Below are 26,336 nucleotides of genomic sequence, written 5' to 3'. Positions count from 1 at the left end.
CTCCACAACCTCCTTTCAGGTAGCTATAGCCAGCCATGAGGTCTCCTTTCAGCCTCCTCTTTCTCTGCCTTGACTATTAAATCCAGTTCTGATGTCCCCAGCACAAGAAGGACACAGAACTGTTGGAGTGAGTCCAGAGGAGGACCACAAAGATGATCCAAGGGCTGCGACACCTCTGCTATGAGGAGGCTGAGGGAGCTGGGGTGTTCAGCCTGGAGAAGACTCCAGAGACACCTTAGAGATGCCTGCCAATAGCTGAAGGGATCCTACAGGAAAGCTGCAGAGGGACTTTTCACAGAGTGTTTAGCAATAGCACAAGGGAGAATGGTTTGAAGCTGAGAAGGAGTAGGTTTGGACTGGATCTTGGGAAGAAGTTCTTCAGTAAACAGTGGTGAGACTCAGGAATGGGTTGCCCAGGGAGGGTCTGGCTGCCTACTCCCTGGGGGTGTTCAAGGCCAGGGTGAATGAAGCAGCTCAGTCTAATTGAGAGGTGTCCCTGCCCATGGTGTGGAGGTTGGAATAGATGATCTTTGAGGTCCCTCGGTTTTCCATGCAAAGTGTCTGTAACTGAAACAGGAGGGAGAAAGAGAGAAGGGGAAAGAGGACACAGCTATGGGACATGAAGAACACTTAGAGAAGAAGATGTAACAGAAGAATGCAGCAATACAGAAGTATAAAAGTCACCACTAAATTATGTGTCATTAAAACACAAACACTACAGGCAAGATGAATCCATAAGAGTGTACTACATTCATGCATACCAACTGAAACAGAGCTTATCAACTCAAACATCTGCTACATGCCAACCAAATGCTGAATAAAGCAGAGAAACCTTACCCATAGGTGAGCACTGTTGCAACTGATGATCCCTCTTTAGAAGATGCCTTCCATGACTCCTCAAGCTTAGATTCACTGTTCCCCAGCTCTCCCATTACCCAGTCAGGTAAGCAGTCTGGGCTGCTACTCCGAACTCTTGTTGAATTTGGCTCATCAAAATAAATTGACTGTAATTAAAACAAATGCAAAATCAACACCAGAATACAGTTACACAAATACATTCTTCACACTGCTGGTGTTGGTCTTGGCAGGAATAACTACAGAGTAAAAAACTCTTCTCCCAGTGAAGTCAGGGAGGTGTGCAAACATTAGCTTCCCAATCACAGAGTCATACAATCAGTCAGGGTTGGAAGGCACCACAAGGATCAGCCTGTTCCAACCCCCCTGCCATGCCCAGGGACACCCTACCCTAGAGCAGGCTTCACACAGCCTCAGCCAGCCTGGCCTGAAACACCTCCAGCCATGGGGCCTCAACCACCTCCCTGGGCAACCCATTCCAGCCTCTCACCACTCTCATTCTCAACAACTTCTTCCTCACATCCAGCCTGAACCTACCCATCTCCAGCTTTGCTCTATTCCCCCTGGTCCTGTCACTCCCCAAGAGGCAATGGTGTCAACATTTTGGTGTAAATGTTTTTCAGCACTTCTTTCAGAAAGGGAAATTGTAGCATAAATTAGGGCTGTTAGCTCACTACAGCTGATGCCAGTGATTGAGACAATACATTCACACTCTGGTGGGGGGGGAGGGGGAGTTGGATTCCATCTTTCTAGGTCCCTTTCAACCCCTAACATTCTGTGACTCAGGTCTTCAGAAATACCTATGTGAACAAGCTTAACAATGTGAACAAGCTTAACAGTAGCTATGCCTGTCTGGAGAAGAGGAGGCTCCCAGGGGACCTTCTTCTGGCCTTTCAATATCTGAAGGGGGCCTCCAAAAAAGCTGGGGAAGGACTTTTCAGGATATCAGGGAGTGACAGGACTGGGGAGAATGGAGCAGAGCTGGAGATGGGTAGGTTTAGGGTGGAGGTGAGGAGGAAATTGTTGAGCATGAGAGTGGTGAGAGGCTGGAATGGGTTGCCCAGGGAGGTGGTTAAGGCTCCATCCCTGGAGATGTTTAAGGTCAGGCTGGCTGAGGCTGTGGCCAGCCTCCTCTAGGGTAGGGTGTCCCTGCCTATGGCAGGGGGGGTTGGAACTAGATGATCCCCGTGGTCCCTTCCAACCCTGACTGATTCTATGAACCCATGCACTGTAATTTTTCCCTTGAGAAACTACTATAATTCACCTCAGACTGCTGAGGTCACCTCATTTAAGCATGGCTTTTTTCCCTTTCACAAGACCTATCTGCTAATTAAGGCAAAAATATAACCTCAAGAGTGTCTTTTTCCCCCCTCCCCATCTTTTTTAAAGAGATAAAAAACATCTTTGTGTTCCTTCTGAACACAAAGCCTTCTTAGAACCTGCATATCAAAGAGGAAACAAACCTCCTGAAAGGTTTTGCACAGAGCAAATTTCCCAACACCAGTTACAAGACCTGCAACACAAATGCCTGCATTTACCACAGGCAATTCCACTCGAGCAATTCCACACTGTTTACCACATTTTGCCAAATCAAAGACTTCAAAGATTCAGGATCTCCAGAGTGAGTTTGTCTGATGAAGAAGTTACACCCACCATGTATGAAGGCAAAGTTTTCAGTATTCCTGGTTCTGGTTTACGTGTGAAAGGCCCTTCCAGCAGACCCTGCTTTAGCATGTGGAGCAGAAGCTTGGCATAGAGGTTCCGATTCTTCCTTCCCACTGTTCCTGTGCCTGCTCCTGAGGGTTCACAGAGTTTTTTAATCCACAGTGCACATCTTTCTCTTTCTAAAAGGATAGATATAGATAATCACTAGGTGGTTTCAGAGCAAATAACCAATTTGCTCTCATCATTAGATTGACAAAAACATAATTAGTATGTTATAATATAGAATATGTTATTATATCTATGTTGTTTTACATGTTATGGGCAGTTCTGGAACCTCAGCCAGGTTGGAAGAGACCTCCAAGCTCAGCCAGTCCAACTTATCACTCAGCCCTGTCCAATCAACTAGACCATGGCACCAAGTGCCTCATCCAGGCTTTTCCTGAACACCTCCAGGGACAGTGACTTCACCACACTCCCATCCTCATCACTTTCTCTGAACTTCCTCCTAACATCCAGCCTAGACCACCCATGACACAACTTGAGACTGTGTCCTCTTGTTCTTTTGCTGGTTGCCTGGAGAAGATACCAACCCTTACCTGGCAATGACCTCCCTTCAGGTAGTTGTAGAACATGGAACTGTTGGACCCAGTCCAGAGGAGGCCACAGAGATGCTCAGAGGGCTGCAGCAGCTCTGCTAAGAGGACAGGCTGAGAGAGTTGGGGCTCTGCAGCCTAGAGAAGAGAAGGCTCCCAGAAGACCTTGGAGTGGCCTTCCAGTATCTGAAGTGGCCTACAGGAAGGCTGGGGAGGGACTATTAACAAGGTCTTGTAATGACAGCACAAGGGGGAATAGGTCTAAACTGGCAGAGGGGAGATTGAAACTGGATGTTAGGAAAGGGCTCTTTGCAGTGAGGGTGGTGAGACACTGGCACAGGTTGCCCAGAGAGGTTGCGGAGCACAGAATGACAGAAGGTGATCTTTGATCTATCTTTGATCACCTTCTGTCATTCTGTGCTTCACAACCTGCCTGGAGGTGTTCAAGGCCAGGTTGGATGAGGCCTTGAGCAACCTGTTCTAGTGGGAGCTGTCCCTGCCTATGGAGGGGGGTTGGAACTGGATGAGCTTTGAGATCCCTTCTAACCTAAAGCATTCTATGATTAGAGTCACAAAAACATAATTAATATGTCATTATATATAATGTTATTATAAATAATTGTTATTCTATATGTTATTATATGTATGTTGGTTTATTACCATTATTATAATGTTATTCTATATCATTAATACACATTCCTAAGCCCCAAATCTGAAAGCAACTTCTCTCTAAAAGAATATTTCCAGGTTTCTACATGACATCTCGAAAACAATGTCTTTGAGATGTCTTTTAGCTTCCACCAAATGAAGATATTATTAAAATAGGGGGCTCAGGGCAGAGCTCATTGCTGTCTGCTGCTACCTGAAGGGAGGTTGTAGCCAGGTGGGGGTTGGTCTCTTCAGACAGGCAAGCAGCAACAGAACAAGGGGGGACAGTCTCCAGTTGTGCCAGGGGAGGTCTAGGCTGGATGTTAGGAGGAAGTTGTTGTCAGAGAGAGTGATTGGCATTGGAATGAGCTGCCCAGGGAGGTGGTGGAGTCACCATCCCTGTAGGTGTTCAGGAAAAGGCTGGACGAGGCACTTAGTGCCATGGTCTAGTTGATTGGCCAGGGCTGGGTGCTAGGTTGGACTGGATGAACTTGGAGGTCTCTTCCAACCTGGTTGATTCTATGATTCTATGTTAATGTGTTTATGCAACAGCACAATTACATCACCAAGATAAGGCAGATAAGATCAAACACCAACAGGTACCTAGAAAAATTAACTCTAGAGGTTGTACAGCTCAGAACACTGTCTTGTAAGAGCAGACATTAAGCACCTGGTTAAAGAAAGTGAGACAACTATGCCCAGTAATTAACAGTAATCTAGAATTGTGCTTTCAGTGTTTTCTCTGTGTTTTACCATGCTTACCTGACCTATGCTGCAGCTTTAGAACATGAGGCTTCATATCCACAACATAGTGATCAAATTCAGTGTCTAGTTTTTCCCATACTTCCTCTTCACCATTCATCTTGGAAGAACACAAAGGAACCTGCAAAATTATTCACATTGGAACAGAAAAGATCCAACTGGCCCAGAAGACAAATCACATCCTGGGCTGCATCAAAAGAAGCAGATTCTGCCACTCTGCTCTGGTGAGACATCACCTGGAGTACTGTGTCCAGCCCTGGGACCCTACACACACAAAAAGACATAGACATGCTAGAGCAGGTCCAGAGGAGACCAGGAGGATGAGCAGAAGCTGGAGCACCTCTCCCACAAAGACAGGCTGTGAGAGCTGGGGACAGCCTGCAGAAGAAGATCTTATAGCTTCATTTCACTACCTGATGGGGGTCCTATGGGAAGGCTAAGGAGTGACTGTTTAAAAGGGCTTGTAGTGATAGGACAAAAGGCAGTGGTTTTACACTAGAGCAGGGTACATTTGGGTTGGGCATCAGGAGGAAGTTCTTCACAATGAATCATAGAATCAAGCAGATTGGAAGAGACCTCCAAGATCACCCAGTCCAACCTAGCACCCAGCCCCAGCCAAGCAACCAGACCATGGCACTAAGTGCCCCAGCCAGGCTTTTCCAGAATACCTCTAGGGACAGCGACTGCACCACTTCCCTGGGCAGCCCATTCCAATGCCAATCACTCTCTCTGACAACAACTTCCTAACAACATCCAGCCTAGACCTGCCCTGACACAACTTGAGACTGTGTCCCCTTCTTCTGTTGCTGGGTGCCTGGCAGCAGAGCCCAACCCCACCTGGCTACAGCCTCCCTGCAGGTAGCTGCAGACAGCAATGAGCTCTGCCCTGAGCCTCCTCTGCTGCAGGCTGCACACCCCCAGCTCCCTCAGCCTTTCCTCACAGGGCTGTGCTCCAGGCCCCTCACCAGCCTTGTTGCCCTTCTCTGGGTCTCAACATCTCTCTTGAATTGGCCACAACAACCCCAAGCAGCACTACAGGCTGGGGACAGAGTGGCCGAGAGCAGCCAGGAAGAAAGGGACCTGGGGGTACTGGTGGATAGCAGGCTGAAGATGAGGCAGCAGTGCCCAGGTGGGCAGCAGAGCCAATGGCATCCTGGGCTGGCTCAGGAGCAGTGTGGCCAGCAGGACAAGGGAGGTTCTTCTGCCCCTGTGCTCAGCACTGCTCAGGCCACAGCTTGAGTGCTGTGTCCAGTTCTGGGCCCCTCAATTCAAGAGAGCTGTTGAGGTGTTGGAAGGTGTCCAGAGAAGGGCAGCAAGGCTGGGGAGGGGAGGCTGCAGCAAGGCTGCAGGGAGGCTGTAGCCAGGTGGGGTTGGGCTCTTCTCCCAGGCAAGCAGCAACAGAACAAGAGGACACAGCCTCAAGTTGTGCCAGGGGAGGTCTAGGCTGGATGTTAGGAGGAAGTTGTTGGCAGAGAGAGTGATTGGCATTGGAATGGGCTGCCCAGGGAGGTGGTGGAGTTGCCATCCCTGGAGGTGTTGAAGCCAAGCCTGGCTGGGGCACTTAGTGCCATGGTCTGGTTGACTGGATGGGGCTGGGTGCTAGGTCGGACTGGATGATTTTGGAGGTCTCTTCCAACCTGGTTGATTCTATGATTCCATACCTGCTGTAGGTGACCCTGCTCTGTCAGGGGTGCTGGACTTTGTGACCCTTTGAGGTCCCTTTCAGCCCCTAACACTCTGTGATTCTGTGATCAGAGGACCCCCATTACCTTACAGAAATAATCTTCTTGTCTCTCTTACACTGAAAACCATTTGGCACCCTTGGTACTTTAGGAAGCTGTCCTTCTATCAAGCAGTTCTCTGTGTATGGAGAATATAGTTGGCTGCCCAGAGAGGTTGTGGAGTGTTTCTCTCTGGAGACACTCAAACCCCACAGGGATGTGTTCCTGTGTGACCTGCTCTAGGTGATCCTTCTCTGGCAGGGCTGTGGACTGGCTCAGCTTTCCAGGTCCCTTCCCACTCCTAACACTTCTTGCTGCAGAGCCACCTGCCACTGTCAGAACCGCTTTGTGAGGCAGGAGCACCGCAAAGGCAGCCAAACCAGAGCTGTCAGCCCAGGCGATCCCGGGTCACTCCCCTCTCGGGGACCTGTCACTCCTGCCCGGGCTGCGGCGCGCAGGTTTTTGTGCCTAGTGGAGTTCGCAATGAGCGCATCTTCTCGCCAACTTCGGCCCTCGCAGCGGGCAGCCCGCGGCAGCCGTGAGGCCACAGCCCGCGGCCAGCCGTGAGGCCACAGCCCGCGGCAGCCGTGAGGCCACAGCCCGCAGCCAGCCGCCGCCGCCGCTCCCGCCCCGGGCAGCGGGGCCCTCCCCGCTCGCCTCCGCGCTCCGGGCTGCCGGCGCGCAGAGTGCAAACAAGCGGTTCCTACTTCCCTTCCCCAGGCGCTTTATCAAACCGCTTAGTCCGGAGGCCCGGGCTCCATTTGCAGCGATTTACCGGCGCGAACAACGCTGACCCCCTCCCGCTCGCTGCCGCGAAGAAGTTGGCAGCTCGGCCCCCCTCCCCTCCCTGCCTCCGGCACACGCCGCCCCCTTTACCTCGCTCTCCGCAGCGCCCACGCCTGGCTCCGAGGAGGGGGGGCCGAGCCGAGCCAGGCCGGCGGGTCCCGGCCCCCCTCAGCTGAGGAAAGGCAAGCCCGGCCCAGCCGAGCGGCCAACCGTTCAAACCGACCCCACCCCCGCTCCCGGCGGCCCCGCCGGCTGCCGGCCCCGCGCGTTTCCGTTTCCGCGGCTTGGCAGGGGACGCGGCCGGGCCCGGCTCAGCTCAGCTCAGCTCAGCTCGGCTCGGCTCGGCTCTCCTCCGGGGGGCGACAGCCGAGCGGGAAGCCTGAGGGCCAGGGAGAAGCTGAGGCCGGCGGTCACCCCGGCACTGCTCATGGGGACAGCCCTGAGAGGGGAAGGTTGGGCTTGGGGAGTCGCTTTGCGGCCCGAAGCTGGTACGGACAAACCTGCTGGCCTGTTAGAGTGCAAACAGCCACGGCCTGTGCTCGGTAGTTACTGGACCAAGTGGTTGGACATTTCACGCGTGGTCAGCAGCCCGAGTCCAGCGCAGGGACCCCGCAGCCGACGCTCTGCTTTCCTCCGCCCTGGCAGTGCTGTCCCCTCCGTGAAAGTGCCCCGCAGGTGCCGGCGCTCCTGCCCCTCTGCTCTGCCCTGCTCTGCTTTCCTCCGCCCTGGCAGTGCTGTCCCCTCCGTGAGAGTGTCCCGTAGGTGCCGGCCCTCCTGCCCCTCTGCTCTGCCCTGCTCTGCTCTGCTCTGCCCTGCTGAGGCCGCGTCTGCAGCCCTGCGGCCGCTTCTGAGCTCCGCAGTTGAAGAAAGAGAAAATTGCGAAGAGAGAAACCAGCAGAGGCTACAAGGATGCTGGAGCACCGCTGCGAAGAGGAGAGGCTGAGCCTTGGGGCTGCTGAGCCTGGGAAGAGCAGCCGGAGAGGCGCTCTGCTCGGCGCTGCTCTGTAGCTGAATCACCACTCAGGCACCCAGGTCTAGGCGCAGGAGTGCTGTGATCACTTTGAACCTGTTTTGTCCAAGTCCCTGCGAAACAGAGGACAAGAGCTTCGTTAGCTGGTAGAACATGGGAGGCTGAGCTCTTTCCAGGTAGGCTTCTGCATGGCAGCACAGCAGGACACTGCCCAGGTGATAGGGAGGGAGTTTGCATTTCTGTCCAGCTTTGCAGCTCTGACAGCTGAAAAGGGTTGGAATTTGTCAGCCAAGGGTTGGTATGTTGTTACCTGTGTTGCCTTCTGGTTTGAATAGAACTCTACTGTGTGTATCACAAAATACTTAGAAAAACTGGATTTGCTGCCATAGGGTGAAGAAGAACATGAGGCAGAGCAGAATCAATGAAACTGGAGCCAGTCCTGCATGAGAGATGTCTTGAGATCCATTGCCTGGCTCTGCCTACCCATGCAGAGCAGGGTGGGGCAGAGAGTTTGAAGCTCAGCTGCAGTGACTTGAAAATTGCATAGAATCATAGAATGGTTTAGGTTGGAAGGGACCTCAAAGCTCAGCCAGTTCCAACCCCCTGCCGTAGGCAGGGACATCTCCCACTAGAACAGGTCACTCAAGGCCTCATTCATCCTCTCTGGGCAACCTGTGCCAATGTCTCGCTACCCTCACTGTAAAGAGCCCTTTCCTAACATCCAGTTTGAATCGACTCTCTTCCAGTTTAATCATGGAATCAACCAGGTTGGAAGAGACATCCAAGCTCATCCAGTCCAACCTATCCCCCGCCCTATCCAGTCAACTAGACCATGGCACCAAGTGCCTCATCCAGTCTCTTCTTGAAGACCTCCAGGGACAGTGCCTCCACCACCTCCCTGGGCAGCCCATTCCAGTGGGAAATCACATTATCCCTTGTCCTGTTATTACAGGACTTTCTCAGTAGTCCCTCCTCAGCCTACCTGTAGGCATAACTTGTGTCCAAAACCAGAAAAGCCTAAAGATTCAAGAAATGACCTAGAGCTGTCTCCAGCCAAAGCTGGACATGGTGACACTGATCTGCACTGACCCTTCTAAGGAAACCACTGTAGATACACGATGAGGTAACACATAGGTATCCCAACCAGAATAAATGCCCAATTTCAATTGTAAAAATAAGTTCAATTAAGTAAAACACATTCAGTACTCTTCCCTTTTTCATAGAATCATAGAATTAAGCAGGTTGGAAGAGAGCTCCAAGCTCAGCCAGCCCAACCTAGCACCCAGCCCTGGCCAAGCAACCAGACCATGGCATTAAGTGCCCCAGCCAGGCTTGGCTTCAACACCTCCAGGGACAGTGACTCCACCACCTCCCTGGGCAGCCCATTCCAATGCCAATCACTCTCTCTGACAACAACTTCCTCCTAACATCCAGCCTAGACCTCGCCCAACACAGCTTGAGACTGTGTCCCCTTCTTCTGTTGCTGCTTGCCTGGCAGCAGAGCCCAACCCCACCTGGCTACAGCCTCCCTTCAGGTAGCTGCAGGCAGCAATGGGCTCTGTCCTGAGCCTTCTCTTCTGCAGGCTGCACACCCCCAGCTCCCTCAGCCTCTCCTCACAGGGCTGTGCTCCAGGCCCCTCCCCAGCCTTGCTGCCCTTCTCCGAACACCTTCCAGCACCTCAACATCTCTCTTGAATTGAGGGGCCCAGAACTGGACGCAGTGCTCAAGCTGTGGCCTGGCACCTCCTTTTCATCTTCTTTTCACCCCCTTTTACAATGTTATCTCTGTAACTTTTTCTCAGCAGCTTACCACAAGGAACACGAGCACAGCTTAAGGCATTCTTTCCAGCATCCTAAATAAACCTAATGAAGGGAAAAGGCAGGATCTGCTCACTTGAACCAGCCTTTGGAACACCTCTCACTGCAATACATTATTTTTCAGACCTTCTGAGCAAATCTTTCATGTCTGAAAAGTTGTGATTCACAAACACCTCACCACTTCAAAGCCTCATCAGGTCACAGATCTATTTTTCTCCTTCTTTGCTTCGGGAGATGAGATAATAAATTCAGTGTACGAACGTTGGCTCCTAAGGGTGATTCTTTCAAGTATCCAAATATCCAGCCAGGAAGCAGGGCCATCTGCTGTGATCAGTTCTTACCCTGCTGCATGGGCAAATAGGACCAGGAAATTTTGCTTAGAAAGATCTGAGTGTTCCTGGGGCAAGTCTTTTTGTGCAGAAGTAGTGTTTCTGTGTCAGCAGATGCTGACTTGACTTACCTCAGCTTCGCAGAGTTTTGCTGTGAAAGACAAGTTAGTGTTAAACTGTGCTCAGTGCCTCGGCTCCCATCCTGAACATCCTCACATCCCCATCCCAGAGGTGCATCCACACAACATGTAGGCTGGATTTCCAAACAGCTGGGTTCCTGCCAGCTGCTCTCAGCCTGTGTTAAAAGTAATTATGGAGGTCCTAGCCTGGAAGTCAAATGTCGTTCAAGGGATGTTTAGTCTGGAGAAAAGAAAGCTGAGGGGGAAAGCTTCTCACTCCAACTCCCTGAAAGGAGGTTGGAGAGAGGTGGGTGTCAGTCCCTTTTCCCCAGCAGGTGTTGATGTGTTGGAAGGTAGGAGAGCCCTGCAGAGGGACCTGGCCAGGCTGGATGGGTGGGCAGAGGCCAGTGGGGTGAGATTGAACAAGGCCAAGTGCAGGGTTCTGCACTTTGGCCACAACAACTCCAAGCAGCACTACAGGTTGGGGACAGAGTGGCTGAGAGCAGCCAGGAAGAAAGGGACCTGGGGGGTACTGGTAGGGAGTAGGCTGAAGAGGAGGCAGCAGTGTGTCCAGGTGGCCAAGAGAGCCAATGGCATCCTGGGCTGGCTCAGGAGCAGTGTGGGCAGCAGGACAAGGGAGGTTCTTCTGCCCCTGTGCTCAGCACTGCTCAGGCCACACCTTGAGTAATGTGTCCAGTTCTGGGCTCCTCAATCCAAGAGAGATGTTGAGGTGCTGGAAGGTGTTTGGAGAAGGGCAGCAAGGCTGGGGAGGGGCCTGGAGCAGAGCCCTGTGAGGAGAGGCTGAGGGAGCTGGGGGTGTGCAGCCTGCAGCAGAGGAGGCTCAGGGCAGACCTCATTGCTGTCTACAACTACTGAAAGCCAGGTGGGGTTGGGCTCTGCTGCCAGGCAAGCAGCAGCAGAACAAGGGGACAGAGGCTTAAGTTGTGGCAGGGGAAGTCCAGGCTGGATGTTGTAAGGAAGTTGTTGTCAGAGAGAGTGATTGGCATTGGAATGGGCTGCCCAGGGAGGTGGTGGAGTCACTGTCCCTGGAAGTGTTGAAGCAAAGCATGGATGAGGCACTTAGTGCCATGGTCTGGTTGACTGGATAGGGCTGGGTGCTAGTTTGGACTGGCTGAGCTTGGAGCTCTCTTCCAACCTGGTTGATTCTATGATTCCATGATTTTATCCCACCTAATCATGTTAGGAAGCAAACCAGTGCTCATTGTACACCGAAATGCCCTCTTTGGCTGCTAGTGGGAATTCATCTGTCTACCTTTAGAGAATTAAATTACTGATGAGTAGAAAGTATTAAATAATAATAGCTGCCTCAATCTCTCCTTCAAAATAGGAAGTATAAGAACAAATTATATCAGTCATGCTGCTGAAATATTCATGTGCAGCCTTCAAATAAAATAATAAGAGTATGTTCAGAGTCTTTTAATGGTAGCTGTAGCATCTCACAAGTAGTTTGATCTCAATGTTAAATGGCCTTTTAAAAAGTTCTGTAGCAGTTTGCTTAATGTGCAGCTTCTTCTCTCAGTCCCAGAGGCTTTGTTGCTTCAGAAAGAACCACAGAAGACTCTCATGACAATTTAAGTGTACAGCAAATGTTTCACTATGGCTTTCTGGGATGTTGAAATGATCATTTGGGTTTTGTTTCTTTCTGAATGGAAATACAGACATCAGCACAAAAAGTAGCCAAACAAACAGTGAACTGCTTGTAGCATAAATCACATTAAAAGTACCATTCACTTCAGAGCCACTTAATGACCAGAAATGGTTACTATTGCTCAACAGTTTGCAGTTCTTTCTGTTTGTTGGAGGGGGAGGAGGGGAAGGAATCTGTTTCATTGCATAATATTGAAACAGTGGTAAAAATTAACAGTTCTATAAATTAGAGCTTCACTTGAAGCTAGAATCTCAGAAATATAAATGGCCTTGTTAACTTCTTTGGTTTAGAAGTGCAAAAGAACCATTTACTGATGCTGTTGGCACTCAGATCATGGCTGGATACTTGATTTCTAAGCTCATTTGGAAATCTCCATCTTCCTACTTGCATAAAGTCTGGAAAAATCCTTGGCTGGTGACCCTCTGTCTATCTATAATTAAAGGTTCACTCCCTATCACAGGGGAGCAGTAATGGAATCAGAACCCAGCTCATTAGGGAATGATTCAGGAGTCTCTGTATAAACCAGTTAAGAGCTCCAGGTTTTGATTGATGATTAGGCAATGCTAAATAAGAACACACTACTGGCTGAAAATTGCTTTATTTTAAAGGGACTGCTATTGAGAAAGTCAATTCCAGTTGCACAAATGTTGGGGATGTGGAAAGAGAAGCAGTATTGCAGGGAGTCTGAAGAAGGCAGAGGAAAGGCAATGAAAGTTAATGGCTGAAATGGTATCATAGCTTGGGAAAGGCTGGTAGGGAAAGGGATGGTGGCTGGGAAAACAGCTGAGGCTGCATTCACAGGGAGTCTGGAGTTCACCTGGAAATGCACACTGACAGGACTTAGGTTTTTCTCTCTTTACATCATATTTTGTCTCAGTAAGGCAGAGGTTCAGTGCTGTGTTGCTGCTCTGGTTCATTCTTCATCTTCACATGGTTTCATGTCTGATGGGTCCTTCTTTACAAGAGTTGAAAAAAAGCCACGTGCTGTTGAAAGCAAGTTAAAGACTTGGGTTAAATCCTTCAAACAGGCAAGGGCTGGAAATGAGGTCTCATGGACCCTGCTAGGTGAGCAGGCAACCTTTGCATCACTGCACAACATCTAGAAGATGCTCAGAGGGCTGCACCAGCTCTGCCATGAGGACAGGCTACAAGAGTTGGGGCTCTGCAGCCTGGAGAAGAGAAGGCTTCAAGGAGACCCTGGAGTGGCCTTCCAGTATCTGAAGGGGGCTACAGGAAGGCTGGGGAGGGACTATTGACAAGGTCTTGTAATGACAGCACAAGGGGGAATGGGTTTAAACTGGCAGAGGGGAGACTGAAACTGGACGTTAGGAAAGGCTTCTTTGCAGTGAGGGTGGTGAGACACTGGCACAGGTTGCCAGGGAGGTCATGGCTGCTTACTCCCTGGAGGAGTTCAAGGCCAGGTTAGATGAGGCCTTGAACAACCTGTTCCAGAGGGAGGTGTCCCTGCCTATGACTGGGGCTTGAAACTGGCTGAGCTTTGAGGTCCCTTCCAACTGAAACCATTCTGTGATTCTAAGGTGGACACTAATTCTGGCTTAGTGAAAGGTAAACTACCTCCACCAGAAGCCGAGCAGAAAGATGTTTTCATCCTGCAAAGGCTGTGTTTCACCCTTCACTTGCAAATGAAAATAAAGCCTACCATGAATATTGATAAAGCACATGGAAAGCATTTCCTCTTGCTGACAGACTCCAGGATCTAGTCTGCTTATTCATTCTGAAACCTGTGTGCCTGTGAACCACTTCCTCCAGCAACAATTCCTCACTGCAACTGCCAGCTGCTTTTAAACACTCCTGATCCAAAGCCAGAACCAGCATGTTACTGATCAACATAAGCATGGAATAATTCACCAGAAGAAGAGTGAATCTGTTCAGGCCTTTTCCCATTGTAGAAGATGTTGATCCAAGGATTTGGGAAATCCTAGAGTATTTTATGTATGGCCTTTTGTTTGCAGTAGGCCACCTCTAAATAACACCTTCTAAGATCAGAACAGAGACTGAAGCAGGGCTGTGTGGTACCTGAAGGAAAAGCCTGCTGTGCATCATAGAATCATTGAATCAAGCAACTTGGAAGAGACCTCCAAGCTCAGCCAGGCCAACCTAGCACCCAGCCCTATCCACTCAACCAGACCATGGTACTAAGTGCCTCATCCAGGCTGTACTTGAAGACCCCCAGGGACGGTGCCTCCACCACCTCCCTGGGCAGCCCATTCCAATGCCAATCACTCTCTCTGTGAAGAACTTCTTCCTAACATCCAGCCTAGACCTACCCTGGCACAACTTGAGACTGTGTCCCCTTGTTCTATTGCTGGTTACCTGGGAGAAGAGGCCACCCCCCACCTGGCTACAATGCCCCTTCAGGTAGTTGTAGACAGTAATAAGATCACCCCTGAGCCTCCTCTTCTCCAGGCTAAACAGGCCCAGCTCCCTCAACCTCTCCTCATAGGATTTGTGCTCCAGGCCCCTCACCAGCTTTGTTGCCCTTCTCTGGACATGTTCCAGCACCTCAACATCTTTCTTGAATTGAGGGGCCCAGAACTGGACACAGCACTCAAGGTGTGGCCTGACCAGTGCTGAGTACAGGGGCAGAATAACCTCCCTTGTCCTGCTGGCCACACTGTTCCTGATGCAGCCCAGGATGCCATTGGCTCTCTTGGCCACCTGGGCACACTGCTGCTTCAGCTTCAGCTTACTGTCTATCAGTACCCCCAGGTCCCTTTCCTCCTGGCTGCTCTCCAGCCACTCTGTCCCCAGCCTGTAGTGCTGCTTGGGGTTGTTGTGGCCAAAGTGCAGAACCCTGCACTTGGCCTTGTTAAATCTCATCCCCTTGGCCTCTGCCAACCCATCCAGGCTGTCCAGGTCCCTCTGCAGGGCTCTCCTATCTTCCAACAGATCAACACCTGCTCCTACCTTGGTGTCCTCTGCAAACTTACTGCTGCTGGACTCAATCCCCTCATCCAGGTCATCAATAAAGACATTGAACAGGACTGTGCCCAGCACTGATCCTTGGGGAACACCACTAGTGACTGGCTGCCAACTGGATGTGGCACCATTCACCACCACTCTCTGAGCTCTGCCATCCAGCCAGTTCTTGATCCCATTTGGGAAGAAATCATTTTATTGCAAGGCAGATGAATTAGTCAAATGGACTCAAAGATGAGTTCTGGCATTGCCCCCACACTGACTTGTTATTCTACCAGCTTGTGATTCGCCCAACTCGTACCTTTGAAACAGGCAGGGACAGTGAGGTTGCCATCCACACACGGCACAGCTACTGTATAGGCACAGGACTTTTCTTTGTTCTTGCAGAAGAAGGAGACAGTTTCTCCATGCTGAATGCCCTCCTTCAGGTCGTTCTGAACTCTTTTCTTCTCGCCGTTGTACAACACTACAGCTTTCTTCACCGGTATCACACATGGCTCTGTAAAACAGTGCAGCCACAGGTGACACGTGAGGATAAGTACAACTCATAGAATCTCATAGATCAACCAGGTTGGAAGAGACCTCCAAGATCATCCAGCCCAACCTATCACCCAGCCCTGTCCAGTCAACCAGACCATGGCACTAAGTGCCCCAGCCAGGCTTTGCTTCAACACCTCTAGGGATGGTGACTCCACCACCTCCCTGGGCAGCCCATGCCAAAGGCCAAATGCTCTTTCTGATCTTACCCTGTCAGGCTCTAAAAATTACTGCTTTGGTTTTGCTTTGAGGACAGCTCTTGCTCAAAGGTGTGATTAATTAAATAATTCATCTGGAGGAGAGAAGGCTGAGAGGGGATCTAATAAATGTTTATAACTATCTGAGGGCTGGGGGTCAGAAGGGGGGGACAGGCTCTGGTCACAAGGAGCAATGGATGGAAGCTACAGCACAGGAGGTTCCACCTCAACACAAGGGGGAACTTCTTTGCTGTAAGGGTCCCAGAGCACTGGCACAGGCTGCCCAGAGAGGTTGTGGAGTCTCCTTCTCTGGAGCCTTTCAAGGCCTGTCTGGATGTGTTCCTGTGTGACCTGAGCTAAGTTGTGTGGTCCTGCTGTGGCAGGGGGGTTGGACTGGATGATCTCTTGGGTCCCTTCCACCCCCTGACATCCTGTGATCATAGAATCACAGAATGGTTTAGGTTGGAAAGTGACCTCAAAGCCCAGCCAGTTCCAAGCCCCTGCCATAAGCAGGGACACCTCCCACTAGAACAGGTTGCTCAAGGCCTCATCCAACCTGGCCTTGAACACCTCCAGGGAAGGAGCAGCCACGACCTCCTTGGGCAACCTGTGCCAGTGTCTCACCACCCTCACTGCAATGAAGCCTTTCCTAACATCCAGTTTCAGTCTCCCCTCTGCCAGATTAAACCCATTCCCCTTTGTGCTGTCATTACAAGACCTTGTCAATAGTCCCTCCTCCGCCCTCCTGCAGCCTCCTTCAGATATTAGAAGGCCACTCCAGGGTCTCCTTGAAGCCTTCTCTTCTCCAGGCTGCAGAGCCCCAACTCTCTCAGCCTGTCCTCAGAGCAGAGCTGCTGCAGCCCTCTGAGCATCTTGGTGGCCTCCTCTGGACTGGCTCCAACACTTCCATGTCCTTCTCGTGTTGGGGACTCCAGAACTGCCCCCAGGACTGCAGGTAGGGTCTGAGGAGAGCAGAGCCAAGGGGCAGAATGCCCTCCCTTGCCCTGTGCCCACACTGCTCTTGCTGCATCCCAGCACAGGGTTGCTGTCTGGGCTGCATTCTCACTGCAGGCTGCTGTTGAGCTTTGCATCACCCCAGCCCCCCAGATCTGTGCAATGCTGAGCAACACTCAGAGCAATGGCCTTTTAGGGCAGTTCAGCTTGGTGGGAGGTTCTTTACGGACAGCTACCTTTGCAGGTTGGCTTTGTGGACCAGTTTCCAGTCTTCTCACAGCGGGAGTGCTTCGGCCCCTCCAGCACGTACCGGGGCTCGCAGCCGAAGCTGACGCTCTCGTTGTAGTGGTAAGTTCTGCGGGCAATCAGCTCCAGGAAGCCGTGTTCTATTCCCGTGGGAGTGGGGCAGGTGACAACTGTGGTGCACAAAGAAAAGCCCAGGGTTTGTCAGTGTTACAGTTCTGAAATACAGACACTCTCCAAAGACACAGAAAAGCTTCCTAGGAGGTTCCTTTCAGCTTCTTGCGCAGGAAAACAGAGGCGAAGGGAAGGTTAAAAAGCCACAACAAATACACAGTCCTTGTTTTAAAGCACAGGATCAGAGTGGCTTAGGTTGAAAGGGACCTCTACTCTAACCTCCCTGCCACAAGCAGGGTAACTTCCCAGCTAGACTTGGCTGCCCAAGGACTTGAACACCTCCAGGAAGGAGGCATCCGCAAATTCCCTGAGCAGCCTATTCCAGAGCCTCACCACCCTTGTGCAGGAGAACTTCTTCCTAAAATCCAGACTAAACCTAATCTCCTTCAGTTTAAAACCATTCCCCATTGTCCTATTGCTAGAGACCCTAGAGACCCACTCCAGCCTTCCTGTAAGAGCCTTTCAGGTATTGGAAGGCAGGTCTAAGATCATCCTCGCTGGAGTCTTCTCCAGGCTGAACAACCCCAGCTCCCTCAGCCTATCCTCATAGCAGAGGTGTTCCAGCAATTAGATCATCTATCTCTTGTGGCTGTCCTCTGGACTCACTCCAGCAGCTCTGTGCCCTTTTAATGTTCCCAGCACTGGACACAGTATCCCAAACCTACTTAAACCTGGCATAGTTTCACTGAAAGCAGTGGAGTTGTCAGGACTAAGGCTGAGGTTGTCTATCTCTGAGATTCATCCAGGCACTCAGCAGAATAAACCACTCACTGAGCTGTGGAGGCCAGGCTCTGATTCCTTCCCCACCATGGACTACATTGAGCAGGTCTTGTTTATATAACCTTTATACCTGCAGCAAATATTTTGTCAATGCCATGTTGAGCACAACCTCGTTAGCAAACACCCTGCATGCAGCAGCCTGACTTCCAGAAGCATTCTACTGCCTGTTGGCAACAACAACTATATTCTAAAAAATCAAATATTGCTGAGGCTGTTCACATTGTTTTATACAGAACCATAGAACCAGCCAGGTTGGAAGAGACTTCCAAGCTCATCCAGTCCAACCTAGCACTGAGCCCTACCCAAGCAGCTAGACCATAGCACTAAGTGCCCCTTCCAGTCTTGAACACCTCCAGGGATGGTGACTCTTCCACTCCCTGAGCAGCCCATTCCAATGCCAGTCACTCTGTGAGGAGAGGAGTGGAGTATGTTCCTACACACTGCATGATTCTATGGCTCTGTGGAGAGGTTGTGGAATTCTGCTGCGTTAGTGAAAAAAAGCTTTTTCAGAGGGTTCAGGGTTCATTACAGTAGCAGTGGGAGAAGTCAGAGCTTGTCTTTGGTAGTGTGACTTGGAAAATGGAGTTGGAAGAGTTAAGATGTATTAGAATCAATCAGGTTGACCTCCAGGGACAGTGGAGCAGCCCATTCCAATGCCAATCACTCTCTCTGCCAGCAACTTCCTCCTAACATCCAGCCTAGACCTGCCCTGACACAACTTGAGACTATGTCCCCTTCTTCTGTTGCTGCTTGCCTGGCAGAAGAGACCAACCCCACCTGGCTACAGCCTCCCTGCAGGTAGTTGCAGACAGCAATGAGCTCTGCCCTGAGCCTCCTCTTCTGCAGGCTGCACACCCCCAGCTCCCTCAGCCTCTCCTCACAGGGCTGTGCTCCAGGCCCCTCCCCAGCCTTGCTGCCCTTCTCCAAACACCTTCCAGCACCTCAACATCTCTCTGCGATTGAGGAGCCCAGAACTGGACACCTACAACATGCCTGGCTGTGGATAAAAGTCAGTTAGTTACCCTTGCACTCTGGAATGCTGCTCCAGTTCCCGTTGGCCATGCAGGTAGCTGTCTCGTTCCCGATCAGGGCCATGGGGGGCACACACTCAAAGGTAATCGTGTCCAGGTAGTGAGAAACATTCCCAGGCTTCAGGCGACGGTAAGAAAGGACTCCGAATTCAGGAATTGGAGGAGGTGCACAGGTCACAGCTAGGGAAGCACAGAATTCATGGAGATCAAGGTTTAAAGATCAAATTACTGCTAGAATCATAACATTATCTGGGTTGGAAGTGACCCCTGAAGGTTATCTGATCCAAGCCCCTCTGCAGTCAGCAGGGACATCCTCCACTCGATCAGGTTGCCCAGAGCCCTCTTGAGCCTCACTTTGAATATCTCCAGGCCGTAACCACCTCCCTGGGCAACCTGTTGCAGTGTTTCACAAGTAAAGAACCTGTTCATAATGTCCAACCTAAATCTACTCTTAGAATCATAGAATGGTTTAGATTGGAAGGGCTGGAAGGGACCTCAAAGGTCAGTTAGTTCCAATGTCCTGCCATAGGCAGGGACACCTCCCACTAGAACAGGTTGCTCAAGGCCTCATCCAACCTGGCCTTGAACACCTCCAGGGAGGGAGCAGCCACATCTTCTCTAGTTTGAAGCCATTGCCCTCGTCCTGTCACTGCAGGCCTTTGCAAACATTCTCTCTCCATCCTTCTTGTAGCCACCTTCAGGTCCTGGAAGGCCATTATTAGATCTCCCCAGAGCCTTCTCTCCCAGACTGAACAACCTCTTCTTTTCCAGTCTGAATCACAGGAGCAATGTGCTTGTAGCCCTCTGAACGCACACCACCCTTTCTGGAAGCACAGCTTACAACACAAAAAGTTCAGATTCAAAGTCACAGGAGGCTTGGAGTATGCAGCCTGCTCTAGTGGGAGCTGTCCCTGCCTATGGCAGGGGGCTGGAATTGGATGATCTTTGGGGTCCCTTCCAACCTAAACCATTCCATGATTCTAATTCCTGATTTTTGCTGTGCTTTATTCAGACCATCTCATACTTTTCCAGGATAGGTTGTAACAAACCCACATGTAACTGCTGCATAACCATGACAATGTCCTGTTTTATATGCTGGGGGAATGCATTGGAGTGGATAAGCATCTTACCTCCAGCTGTTAATAGTACTGATGGCCTTGGGTACAGACCTTTAAGCTGTGTTTCTCTACAACTACAATCCACAAAGCTAAAGCCAAACAGAAAGGGTTCTTCTTGCTTTCTCCTAACCAATTTCTTGCACAGCACTCTAAGAGGGCTCTGAATTAGCTTATATCTGATAGTGAGTGATGGAAAGGAGCCCTTCTGTGGTCAGCATAAGGATAGAGCAGTTCTGTACTGCTTAAACACATACGTTGACACTGTGGTAGAGTCCCACTCCACTTCCCATCTGCCATGCATTGGCTTGTTCTTGTCCCAACCAGGTTGTACCTGAAAACAAAAAGATCTGCTTATCAGAAAGCTTAATGCACACAGAGAAGAATCAAGTCACTCTCTGCCAGATTTTTTACCATCATAAACAGACTAAAGAGTCCAGTTCTGAGATCTTTCTCTCAGCACTTGCTGAGCTCCAAGGAAGTTTAGACTCAGACATGGTGAATTCTAACAGACAAAATTCTATGCATAGAATCATAGAATCAAGCAGGTTGGAAGAGACCTTCAAGCTCAGCCAGCCCAATCTAGCACCCAGCCCTGGCCAATCAACCAGACCATGGCACTAAGTGCCCCAGCCAGGCTTGGTTTCAATATCTCCAGGCACAGTGACTCCACCACCTCCCTGGGCAGCCCATTCCAATGCCAATCACTCTCTCTGACAACAACTTCCTAACAACATCCAGCCTAGACCTGCCCTGGCACAGCTTGAGACTGTGTCCCCTTGTTATCTTGCTGCTTGCCTGACAGAAGAGCCCAACCCCACCTGGCTACAGCCTCCCTTCAGGTAGCTGCAGACAGCAATGAGCTCTGCCCTGAGCCTCCTCTGCTGCAGGCTGCACACCCCCCCAGCTCCCTCAGCCTCTCCTCACAGGGCTGTGCTCCAGGCCCCTCTCCAGCTTTGTTGCCTTCTCTGGACACCTTCCAGCACCTCAACATCTCTCTTGGATTGAGGAGCCCAGAACTGGACACAGCACTCAAGGGGTGGCCTGAGCAGTGCTGAGCACAGGGGCACAAGAACCTCCCTTGTCCTGCTGCCCACACTGCTCCTGAGCCAGCCCAGGATGCCATTGGCTCTGCTGCCCACCTGGGCACACTGCTGCCTCATCTTCAGCTACTCTCTCCCAGCACCTCCAGGCCCCTTTCTTCCTGGCTGCTCTCAGCCACTCTGTCCCCAGCCTGTAGTGCTGCTTGGGGTTGTTGTGGCCAGACAAAAGGCTGGATAGAAGAAAAAAAGCTGTTTTGACATTTCAGCTATATAACCTGTCTCCTAGATTCATTTCTACAACTTTGGATGTTTGGAAGCAGTGAGCACTGATCTGTGACTGCTCATGCAAACAGTGTGGTTTCTTGGGAGGAGTTCCTAGCTGATTATTGCAATTAGCATCAACCTCTTGCACAGAATTCAGCACTCTTAAGCACTGAAGTCTCCGAGGTGCAGTATTTTAATGCCAGATAGCCCCACTTGATTTCCATATGGACTCCAAATGCTTCTCTCCTGTCCTGTGTGTTTCTATTATTAGCACTTGCTGTGAGTTTTCCAGAAGTGCCATGGTGGAGCTATCATGTCAATAGCATGCAGGTTGGAACCAAGTAATTCCAATTAGCAAAATTAAAGCAGGTGCTGTTGCTAAATATGATGTCAGATGAAGTTATTTAAGCCTCATAGAATCAGTGAGTCTTGGAAGGGGCCACAAGGATTATTTAGTTTCAATCTTCCTGCTGTGGGCAGAGACATCCTACCCTAGATCAGCCTGGCCACAGCCTCATCCAGCCTGGCCTTAAACACCTCCAGGGACGGAGCCTCAAGCACCTCCCTGGGCAACCCATTCCAGGCTCTGACCACTCTCATGGTGAAGAACTTCCTTCCTCATCTTATGCCTGCTTTGTATGAGGAGGTGTTTGAGCTGGTTGGCACTTTTCAGTGCACTCTAGGCTGTGTCTCACCTATGGCCTTAGAATCATAGAATCAACCAGTTTGGAAGAGACCTCCAAGATCATCCAGTCCAACCTATCACCCAGCCCTAGCCAGTCAACCAGACCATGGCACTAAGTGCCTCAGCCAGGCTTTTCTTGAAGACCCCCAGGGATGGTGCCTCCACCACCTCCCTGGGCAGCCCATTCCAATGGGAAATCACTCTCTCTGTGAAGAACTTCTTCCTAATATCCAGCCTATACCTACCCTGGCACAACTTCCCAGGTAAGCACTGTTAATTGATTAATTACCCAAGCAAAGTGAACTGCATGCTGCTACCAAGTCTTCCCCTGTGTTCACTGTAGCTATTTTGCTTGAAGTGCATCCTCCTTTCTGAAACCAGTAAGCAGGCTTGAGTAAAAGTGCATTTGCTCCAGGGGCCAAATTAGGATTAACCTCATGTTTTCATTTATTGAGCTTGGAAAGGCATGGAAGCAAAATTTTCAGTCTCCAGAGCCTAACAGTATAACAACTTAGATGGAGATTATCTTCTTTCTGCTGTAGGATTTCATCTCATGATGTACTAAGAGGATTTCAGAAGCAGGTGAAAGCAGTCCAGAATAAATCTTTGCATAAAATCTCTGCTATTTTTGATGACTTCCATATCTGTAAGACATTGCTTCGGAGCAGCAAAGCTGCAGGATGGTACAGCCAAGATAGAACAGGGGAGCATCACCAGATATGCTCTTGAGGTTATTTTAGTTCCTGAAGTGGAGGTGGGGCTTTATGTGCCATTTTCTAAGTCCCCTGGTTTGCAGCACTGCAGCAGTTGATAATAGGCTGTAAGCTTTGTGGTTTAGGTGATTGATTTAAGAAGAGGAGGAAGGGAATGCTTACCCTGGTTCACATGAAAAGCTGACAGAGCTCTGATAGTGATGGTCTGTAAAATTCATTCTTCCATGCTCCAAGTTTCCAAGAGTGGCACATCTCTTTGCTGTTTAAAAAGGATAATATCATTTCATGAGGCATCAAGCTAGGCTAATGCAATTGAGTTGATCATAAAGGGGTCATAATCTCTTTCCCTTTTGCCACTCCTATATACTACATTCCAGGGGTCAAACTATTCTGTATCTCTATCAAAATAGAGGTTTTCTAATTAAATGATTTTTAAAACTTGATTGTCTGAGGAGAATTACTTTTCTGCAATTCAGTGGTAGAAATTAACAATGAGGGACACAAGAATCATAGCATGTCAGGGGCTGGAAGGGCCCTTAAAAGATCAGAGAATCAGCCAGGTTGGAAGAGACCTCCAAGATCATCCAGCCCAACCTAGCACCCAGCCCTGTCCACTCAACCAGACCATGGCACTAAGTGCCCCAGCCAGGCTTGGCTTCAACACCTCCACCACCTCCCTGGGCAGCCCATTCCAATGCCAATCACTCTCTCTGACAACAACTTCCTAACAACATCCAGCCTAGACCTGCCCTGGCACAACTCGAGGCTGTGTCCCCTTCTTCTGTTGCTGCTTGCCTGGCAGCAGAGCCCAACCCCACCTGGCTACAGCCTCCCTTCAGGTAGTTGTAGCCAGCAATGCGCTCTGCCCTGAGCCTCCTCTTCTGCAGGCTGCACACCCTCAGCCTCTCCTCATAAGGTTTGTGTTTCAGGCCCCTCACCAGCTTCATCTGGTCCAGCCTCCCTGCCAGAGCAGGATCACCTAGAGGAGATCACACTGGAATGCATCCAGGCAGTTCTTGAATATTGCCAGAGAGGAAGACTCCACAACCTCCCTGGGCAGCCTGTTCCAGTGCACTGTCACCATCACAGGGAAAAAATTTCTTCCTCAGGTTCAGGAACCTCCTATGCCTCAACTTCCACCCACTGCCCCTTGTCCTGTCACTGGGCATCACCGAGAACAGGCTGGCTCCAGCCTCCTGGCACTCACCACTTACATATTTATAAAGAGGCATGAGGTCACCTCTTAGTCTCCTCCTCTCCAAGCAGCAGAGCCCCTGCTCCCTCAGTCTCTCCTTTTGGAAGATGTTTGACTTTCTTAATCATTTTTGTGCCTCTATGTGCAGGTGTTGTCAAGCAGTGTATGCTTATGAGTCAGACTAAGGATCACCTTGTCCTGGTCCAATCTCCATCACCTCCCAGCAGCAGAGGCTTAAGGAAAAGTGTGGGACATGCCTGGGAATATCCTCCCCCTGTTACCTATTCCTCTTTTCCCCCCACGTCCAGCCAGTAAAGGAAGAACAAGTGGAGAACAGATCATAGAATCATAGACCTCCAAGCTCAGCCAGTCCAACCTAGCACCCAGCACTATCCAATCAGCTAGACCATGGCACTAAGTGCCTCATCCAGGCTTTTCTTGAACACCTCATCAGAGCATGAGGTAACCTTTCCAGATGCATGCTTGGCACAAAGCCTGGGAGCAGGCCAGGAGGAGGTTGCTCTCTTCTCTCAGGTGGCCAGCACCAGAACAAGAGGACACAGCCTCAGGCTGTGCCAGGGGAGATTTAGGCTGGAGGTGAGGAGAAAGTTCTTCACTGAGAGAGTCATTGGACACTGGAATGGGCTGCCCGGGGAGGTGGTGGAGTCGCCGTCCCTGGAGCTGTTCAAGGCAGGACTGGACGTGGCACTTGGTGCCATGGTCTGGCCTTGAGCTCTGTGGTAAAGGGTTGGACTTGATGATCTGTGAGGTCTCTTCCAATCCTAATAATGCTGTGACACTGTGATACTGTGATGCTGTGTGATACTTACGCAGGCAGAGCAGGGTGTTGAGCGGCCACTTGCCGGTCGGGAGGCAGACGTACTTCCTCTGCCCGTTGTTGGGCACAAACCCAGGCCTGCAGGTGTATTCTACCTCCTCACCCACTTCATACACGCTTTTGTCTACATTAATGGTGGCAAACAGCACTGCTGGGGGCCTGGAACAGACTGCAGACAGAAATGGGGCAGTGTGAGTTGTTGCTATCTCTCAGCTAGAAGCATCATCGCCTCCAGTGTGTCCCTGCACTCGGTGGCATTGTCCATCTGTAATCTCTGGGTCCATGGCTTCCTGAGGCAGCTGCTGAAAACATTAGCTAGAAGACAGTGTGCTCTTCCTCCTCCTCTCCTTGGCAGTTCTCTCAATGGTCCCAGTTAGATGCTGAGTCACTTCTTTTTTAACTTCTGCTTCCAAATGGCTCTCTGAAGGCAAAGTGACTCAGAGATGGTAAATTACCTTTGACAGAAGAGTGTGAGGAGGACTGAGGAGCAACCTAATGCATTTCCCTTTAAATTAGTTTGGAGGGGTCAGCCTGAAATGAGATTTTCATTTCTTCTTTTCAATTACATTTCTTTCTCTCTGCTTCCCATAGTTTTTCTGTTCAGTGGGGCAAACACCCTGTTACATGAGACAGTTCTGAGCCCAAAACAGCTTTAACATGCTGACAGGATGAAGAAGTCATCCACCAGAGACTGAGAACACCAAAAGGGAAGCAGAAGGTACAGACTGATCTCATGCAAAGGGTGTGTTCCTGCTGGGATTATGGGGAGAAAAGAGAGAGATGCAAAGCTCATGCTGGAGAAATGAATGGCAAACAGAAGCAGAGGGTGCATGAAATATGCCCAGAGCCCATGGTGTGGGTAAAAGGAGGAGAAAAGCAAGGTGAGAGCCATGCTAGGCAGCTGCTGTGGTGGAAGAAAAGGTGAACAAGGGGCTGGGCAGAGGGACAGAGCAAAGGTAACTCCTGGCAGACACAATACCCCTGCTATGCAGCCGACCTGGTTGCCATAACTTCTGTCTCTTTTCCTGCATTTTCTGTCTACAGCAGTTCCCTCACCATGGGAAGAGACAGGGGAAGGAATGGAAGGGGGGGAATAGGAGAAGAAACAGTTTTCAGAGAAAATTCCCTTTCAGAACACTTGCCCAGAACTGTTTGAAGGCAGCAGGTTTGTTGTGCTCTCCAGCTTCCCTCACGAGTAGGACAGCCCCTAGAAAGTGGAAGGCTCTTACCTTTTGCTGCCAGAGTGCAGTGGCTCAGAGCAACTGCGCAGGTGAGCAGTGCCAGGGGGTACATTGCTGCCAGTCCACAAGCTTCCCAAATGACCCTCAGCTCAGTGTTCCTTCTCTTAAAAATGGAGGCATGGCCAAAGGGATGGTTACATATTAACTCTTCATATTTATTCCCATCTCAGTAAACAGAAGATAAAAGGTTCCTTGTGTCGCTCATAATAAAGGATGAAACAACCATCACGTGTTGGATGTGCAGAGAATGCAGGAATTCAAATGGGTTGTTTCTGCAGAGCATCTCCTGTTGGGACTGATGTCTGTGGTGAAAAAAAAACCCACAATATTATCCTCTCAGCATCTTTAGAGGATGAGGATATTTGGAATATGACATTGGATCCAATAATAGAACTGTCAGTAAGAAGCTTTTGTTTATCACTCAAGCATGGACAGTTCTGCACAGCAAAGC

The 26,336-nt window shown here is 50.3% G+C and overlaps 2 protein-coding genes across 6 annotated transcripts in view; both read right to left on the bottom strand.

The window, feature by feature from the left end:
- Positions 1–7,737, bottom strand: part of CEP112 (centrosomal protein 112) — a 257,461-nt gene extending 249,724 nt beyond the window's left edge. For 2 of the 5 annotated variants that reach the window (XM_064150624.1, XM_064150625.1), the window contains exons 1-4: positions 7,121–7,732; positions 4,524–4,644; positions 2,509–2,699; positions 838–1,004 (exon numbers count right to left, since the gene is read on the bottom strand). In XM_064150624.1, the coding sequence (XP_064006694.1) occupies positions 838–1,004; positions 2,509–2,699; positions 4,524–4,623 (458 nt within the window). In that variant the 5' untranslated portion in view covers positions 4,624–4,644; positions 7,121–7,732. Of the gene's footprint in view, positions 1–837; positions 1,005–2,508; positions 2,700–4,523; positions 4,645–7,120 lie in introns of all 5 variants that reach the window. The other 3 variants (XM_064150629.1, XM_064150626.1, XM_064150628.1) reach the window with 3 other exon arrangements.
- Positions 7,738–12,517: 4,780 nt separating this feature from the next.
- On the bottom strand, positions 12,518–26,007 carry APOH (apolipoprotein H). The gene is made up of 8 exons (XM_064150623.1): positions 25,874–26,007; positions 24,637–24,813; positions 22,774–22,870; positions 20,164–20,240; positions 18,783–18,971; positions 16,800–16,979; positions 15,177–15,374; positions 12,518–12,919 (listed from the first exon to the last, which is right to left on the bottom strand). Exons 1-8 carry the CDS (start codon positions 25,935–25,937, stop codon positions 12,849–12,851), a joined length of 1,053 nt encoding a protein of 350 aa, XP_064006693.1. The 5' UTR covers positions 25,938–26,007; the 3' UTR covers positions 12,518–12,848.
- Between the last annotated feature and the right edge of the window lie 329 nt (positions 26,008–26,336).

This window comes from Pogoniulus pusillus, chromosome 11 (assembly GCF_015220805.1).
Source record: "Pogoniulus pusillus isolate bPogPus1 chromosome 11, bPogPus1.pri, whole genome shotgun sequence".
NCBI lineage: Eukaryota > Metazoa > Chordata > Aves > Piciformes > Lybiidae > Pogoniulus > Pogoniulus pusillus.
The sequence above is the reverse complement of the archived record's forward strand: the minus strand, read 5'-3'. Positions and strand labels throughout refer to the sequence as shown.

Coding starts and splice junctions, on each gene's coding strand:
- APOH (XM_064150623.1), bottom strand. CDS start 25,937: ATGTACCCCCTGGCACTGCTCACCTGCGCAGTTGCTCTGAGCCACTGC. Junction 22,871..24,636: donor CAACACCCTGCTCTGCCTGC/GTAAGTATCACA, acceptor CTTTTTAAACAG/CAAAGAGATGTGCCACTCTT. Junction 20,241..22,773: donor AGCTTTTCATGTGAACCAGG/GTAAGCATTCCC, acceptor TTTTGTTTTCAG/GTACAACCTGGTTGGGACAA.